The following is a 5,999-nucleotide window of genomic DNA, read 5'->3' on the forward strand; positions in this document are numbered from 1 at the left end:
GTCGAACCTTCGCAATTCGAGCAGCGCCTGTGTGAACGTATCTTTGCGCTAACGCGCCATTTGTTCACAACTGGCTACACTATCAGTATATCAGTCTATCAACATTGTTGTTGTTATCGCCATTATTACTATTTAATGCTTTTATTATTTTTATTAATACTTCTTTTGGTAGATTTTGTCGATCCAACTCCTTTTTCCGCATCCGACATGAGTTGAAGGATAATTCGAACGAATGTTTCGCAGTTTGTTCAGAACATTGTTCTTTCGACCGCATCTCTGGTCGCTTCTAAACGAGCATTTCCCCGACTTTAGAGAAAAAAGAAAAAGAAAAAAAAGAACGTTGAGGAAAGAACGATAGAGTCGAGCCATCGAGAGCGCTTTCGACGGTCGTGTTTACCGAACGAGCTCGCCAGACTGGCAACGCGCGTCTCGTCTCTCGCCGCGCCGGGAAGAAATCAAACCTTCGACCCGCCGGTGTCCCATAACCGCGCAAAGTTGTTCCTGGTTCTCGGCCGGCCGGGGTGGGCAGAGGAGGACCGCCGACAGGGCGGCTCGGTTGTCGAAGCGTCGGGGGTTGGTTTCAGGGGATGAGGTGGGCTGGTGCGGGTCGGACATCGATCTGGTAGTTAACTTCAGTGCCCCCGCGGGACTCGTTGCCACCTTCGTCTGCTTCGCGCCGGTATGCGTGGATGGGGTACGGCCGTTGTGGAACGCGCGCGTCTCCTACATCTCCGTGGACGTTGCGCTCTCGCATAAAGCGCATTATGTGGCGTTTTTACGTTTGCGTTTGTGCGCCTTCGCGCACGACGCGGAGCCGCTTTCGCATCGCGCCTGATGCCGCCGGCCAGCGAGAGCGCGGCTTCCAGGAGAATCTCAATGGCGAACAATGCGACGGCGGTAATTGCCGAGGTGGTCAAAATAAAGCAGTCGGGATTTTCGTGGACAGCTGATATACCGGGTATTTCAGACCACCCGGGTCACCCGATTTTTTCGTTAACGCGACACTTTAGAGAAAAATATTTCAGACAAAAGTTGCAGGGCTTCAAAGGATCTATTTACTGACGTTATGAATTTGACCTTGGAATAACCTTGAAAAGTTCAGTCAAGATCAACATAAAAATCTGAAACGGAAACCGCGACTTTTTATTACACTGTCTTTCTCCACCAATTAATTTGAACAACTTTTGTCTAAAATATTTTTCTATTTGCCTAATATTTTTCTAGATATTGAAGGAAAATTTGATAACTTTTTCAATATTTAACTTACGATATCTCGCTAACTAGTTGTCGGAAGAAAAAGTGGCATTTGACTTTTTTGCTCTATTTAGTCTCAAGAATATATTTTTACAATAGCGCCTTGACTTTTGTTAACTTGCTGATTTTTGGAAATTTCAAAATCATCAAATTAACCAAATTCAGGGCGCTATTGGAACAATATATTTTTGAGATTAAATAGAGCAAAAAAGTCTAGTACCACTTTTTCTTCTGACAAATAGTTAGCGAGATATTGTGAGTTAAATATTGAAAAAGTTATCAAGTTTCTCTTAAATATTTCAGAAAATATTAGGTAAATAAAAAAATGTTTCAGACAAAAATTGTTCAAATTAATTGCTAGAAAAAGATATAATAAAAAATTGAGGTATCCATTTAAGATTTTTATGTTGAACTTGACTGGATTTTTCAAGATTATCCCAAGATCAAATTCATAACTTCAGTAAATAGATCTTTTGAAGCCCTACAACTTTTGTCTGAAATATTTTTTTCTAAAATGTCGCGTTAACGAAAAATCGGGTGACCCGGGTAGTCTGAAACATCCGGTATATCGTCCATCGATGCAACTCACTCGTTGCTTTTCGCTCTTAGAAGCAAACGCTTTCGTCGTTATCTTATGCGAACACCGTCAATTTTTCACAGATTCACAATCACGCGCGTTAACAATTGCATTGAACTCATATTAACAATGTGCAATAATACCATTTGAATAACCGACGTTTTACTCTGCTTGACAACGCGGCTAAATGTTCTTACGGTGGTGACACGCACGTCTCATTCCCCGAGACTTGCATTAATATTGTTGTTAGTGATTTAATTTTTCTCCGTCGCGCTTCTCTCTATTGTCTCTCTCGTGCGTCACGGAGCAACGAGTAGTAAAAGTCTAAAGTCGCATCTCGCGCTGCATCGCGATGCAGCATCTATTCATCAGTTTGCATCGCATGCTCGCACGAGTTGCAAGCTTGCACGAATTCAATTTAGCCGAGACTCGAATCGCGCACTTCCGAGTCTTCACGCAGAGCCGTTAGATGGCAGCAAGCGGCTACGTACCTGTCAACGCGCCACGTGTCCCGTTGCCATGGCAACCGAGGATGCCGTAAACAGACCAACTGTTATCTGAACGTACGAGACACGAGATCGCGTTTCTAGCAATTCCGCACGTGACGATGTGACGAGAGGAGCGAGTGAAGTTCAGCGATTTGACAATTGTACATTAAAGAGCCAATAATGTGATTGTAAAATTTGAAATAATGCGATTAAAGGAATAAATCATTTAAGGAAACCTCTGTGTGTGAACATTCAGTCTCGCTTAGTTCTTCGCGCATATACAACATCGCAACATCTCTCTCTCTCTCTCTCTCTCGCGCGCGCCATGTCTTCCCCTCAGTTAGACTTTATAAGCGGACTTGGGCAGCAATCGGACGCATCGGAGCAAGACTTGAGCCTCTGCTACGCGTACCCGGAGGTCGACGACGATCGAGAAACGAGCAGTGTGCTCAGCTGCGACAAAGAAGCGTCGCGAGCGCCGAGCCGCAAAGACACCTCGGCCGATGACGGCCTGTACGTTCCGGAAAACCCGTTCACTGATAAGATAATCAAGCCTTATCGGCTCAACAACGTCCGCATGTTGGACTACGAGTCGCGGGAGGAGTTCCGTGGGAGGCTCGTGGAGATCGCGATTCGCGACGTTCGCATTCACGAAGCCAACACCCCGCTGCAGATCGCCTCGGTATCTATACTGTTCAAGCGGAAGCCGATATGCAGGACGAAGCAGCCGTTCAACCGGAAACTGTACAAGCTACTGATCCGGAACATGGAGAACCACAATCTGTCGATACAGGTGCACGCGCAGCGCGGGGAGTCCAGCGTGCTACCGTTGCCGTTGCCGCGACGCTGCGTGAAGGACCACAAGGTGGACATAGACTTCGCGATCGGCGACAGCTCGGGTAGGATATACGCCGGCACCGTCACCTCCACGGTCTCCGTGTCGAAGCAAGGCGATGACGAGCGGGAGGAGGAGAGCGACGTTTATTTCTACACGCTCAGCAACGACCCGAACGACCCGCAGAACTGCCTCTCCCTGCGGAGACCGTCAAGACGGCAAGCTGCCAAGAAGGAAGACGTCAAGTACTTCTCGCTGCAGGATCCAGCGCTGATCTTCGACACGGAGCTTCACACGGTTCGCAAGAGCCGCTCGCAGGAGTACAAGCCGCCGGACATCGTGGTGACCGAGCAGCCGGCCTTCTCCGTGCTGGACGTGTCCCTGAAGAACTTCTTCCAGGCCAGCCGACCGCTCAGACCGTCGTCGAGCGCTCGTAGGCATCGCACTATAGGGAAGACGATCCTCAGCGTCAGCGTCCTCCGGGGAGTAGAGGTGCCGGTGAGGGAGGAGTCGGCCTCGGTATCCCCGTTGCTCGAGGTCGAGTGGGGCGACGTCGTGCACGCGACCTCGGTGGCCGAGGGGCCTGCACCCGTCTGGCAGCAGACCATGCACTTCGAACTGCCGCGGCAGAACGGCGAACGCTGCGTGAAGTTCCGTTTGTACGACCAGCACCCGGTCTGGGGCCAACAGTGGCTGGGCGAGGCGAGGGTCCCGCTGGAACGCCAGCGGAATCATCAGGAGCTCGAGCGTTGGCTCGATTTGTCGCCCTTGTTCAGTCCGGTGCTGCTGTTCGGCTACGTGCAAGCCAGCCCGGGCCAGTCGCACACCAGGATCTATGTACTCATGAAGATGGAGCAGCGAGGTAACTCCAAGTCCATGGAGGCCGACGCCATCGACACCCTCTCCAAAGGCATTCAACGTTGCCTGGCGACTCCCTACAAAGTGGCCGGCGTGGAGACTCCTGGCGATGCTGCGCGATTCTCGATGCTGTTGCCGGCGTTGCCTGTACACTACGGCCCGGTCACGCCGCGCCAGGTTCTGAACGTCAACAAGGTGGATCACTATGGCCGAGCGGCTCTCTTGGCGACGCTGCTGCAAGGCTTCGGTTTGCATTCTTACGTGTTGCTGGGTGTGTGAATTTTGCTCTTCGCTTCATTCTTGTTTCGTTTATTTAACTCTTTAATCTTTCGCTCGACTTTCATCTTCGCAAAGAGTCATCCGAGTTGGTTGACGGCGAGTATGGTGGTCGTAAGCAAATTACTGCGAGAGAAATTACGAGATGTCGATCGAAATTTACGTAAATCGTAGCGTGCTTTGTTCGTTTTTTGTTCATTCAATTTACCGCGAAGCGAGTTTCAGATCTTCATCGGCTCGCTTTTAACTCCTCCTGAGCTCTCGTAAAGCTCGGACGTCACTTTTAAGGAAAGCTTTACTGAAAGGAAAGCTGGGAAATGTAGGAACTTTCAAATTACCGCAGGTTCGTCGCAGATAAGCAAGTGGACCGCGTTTGTCTTGAACATCGAGGGAGACGACGCTACCTTGTGGGACCCCGAGGTCGGGGACCACTACGAACTCAGCGACAGCCGCTGCTCTTTGACGAAAGTCTCGCGCTTGATCAATCACTCCGGCGTGAGTACGTTTGGTCTCATTGCTTCTCCGCTACCGCGACACTTAGGACGCCCTCCCCTCCCCCTCGTCTTCGTCGTGTCTTTGCATATTTCCGTGTACTTTTCTCAAGATCAACCTCTGCATTCTAGATATGGGAGAACCTGCAAAAGTCCATCCTGCCGCACAATCTCAGGTACAACGTAGCGAATAGCAAAGACTGGCGGCCGCTCGCGCCAGTAGCTACATCGGCCAGCCATCGGTCCGTTCAGACGCTGGAACCGGCCGTCGCGGACGAAGAGGACGTGCAGGCGAAGGAGAGCGCAGCGCAAATGGAGCAACATCTGCGGGATAAACTGTCGAGCTGGCGTAGCGCTCTCGGCCTGACGACCGTGTTCAACCGTCACGCAGTCGCCGTGCTGCGGACCTTCGTTTCCAGCATACCGAGCGACGTGAGCCAGCAGGTGGACAAGAAGGACCTCAAGCAACTATACAGAGCTTACCACACGCACGGCTTCCTGCTGAACCTGCGCCAGGCCAGCCTCGACGAGCTGACCGAGCAGATAGCAGCCACGAAGGTGCGCGACATCAGCGGTCCCGTCGAATTCGCGCTCGTCTGCCACGTGCAGCGCTACGTCGGGAAGACGTGTTCGGTCTGGTTGGCCTTGGCGATCCTCAGGAGCCGCGGTTAATATCGCTCGCGCGCGCTCCATGAAATAAATGTGGCGTCTGCATATGAAGGGGAGTGACGTATGCGAATCACGGCGCAGCACGCGTGATATAAGCACGTCGTTTACGCGCGTGGCCGTATCGTCAAATTGCAAATTAACCTGCGGATGTTATGTATAAGAATGCAGGATTTATGAATATTAATTAGAGAAAAGCCGTCGGTAGAATTAAAGATGTATTTCAGCCGTACACGCGTCCACATTCACACACACATTCACACACACACACACTCTCTCTCTCTTTCTCTTTCATTCTCTCTTTTCATTCTCCCTCCTCTCTCTCTCTCTCTCTCTCTCTCTCTCTCTCTCTCTCTCTCTCTCTCTCTCTCTCTCTCTCTCTCTCTCTCTCTCTCTCTCATATCGAAAGCTGTCTTAATCGTTTTTCGACGTTCAATTATTTTCCGTTAAACCGCACATTATGATGCTATAATTGTGGTGTAATTAGTTGCATTTATTTGTGTACTATTTGCCACACGTACTTAACGCAATTTCTGTAGAATGTGAGCTCGTGA

The 5,999-nt window shown here is 50.1% G+C and overlaps 1 protein-coding gene across 1 annotated transcript; it reads left to right on the top strand.

The window, feature by feature from the left end:
- Positions 1-1,786: 1,786 nt before the first annotated feature.
- LOC105187094 (coiled-coil and C2 domain-containing protein 2A) lies at positions 1,787-5,737 on the top strand. Its single transcript, XM_011147693.3, has 3 exons — positions 1,787-4,283; positions 4,632-4,783; positions 4,912-5,737. The coding sequence occupies exons 1-3, from the start codon at positions 2,645-2,647 to the stop codon at positions 5,449-5,451; spliced, it is 2,331 nt and encodes a 776-aa protein (XP_011145995.1). The 5' UTR covers positions 1,787-2,644; the 3' UTR covers positions 5,452-5,737.
- The last annotated feature ends 262 nt before the right edge of the window (positions 5,738-5,999 follow it).

This window comes from Harpegnathos saltator, unplaced genomic scaffold, assembly GCF_003227715.2.
Source record: "Harpegnathos saltator strain DR-91 unplaced genomic scaffold, Hsal_v8.6 scaffold640, whole genome shotgun sequence".
NCBI lineage: Eukaryota > Metazoa > Arthropoda > Insecta > Hymenoptera > Formicidae > Harpegnathos > Harpegnathos saltator.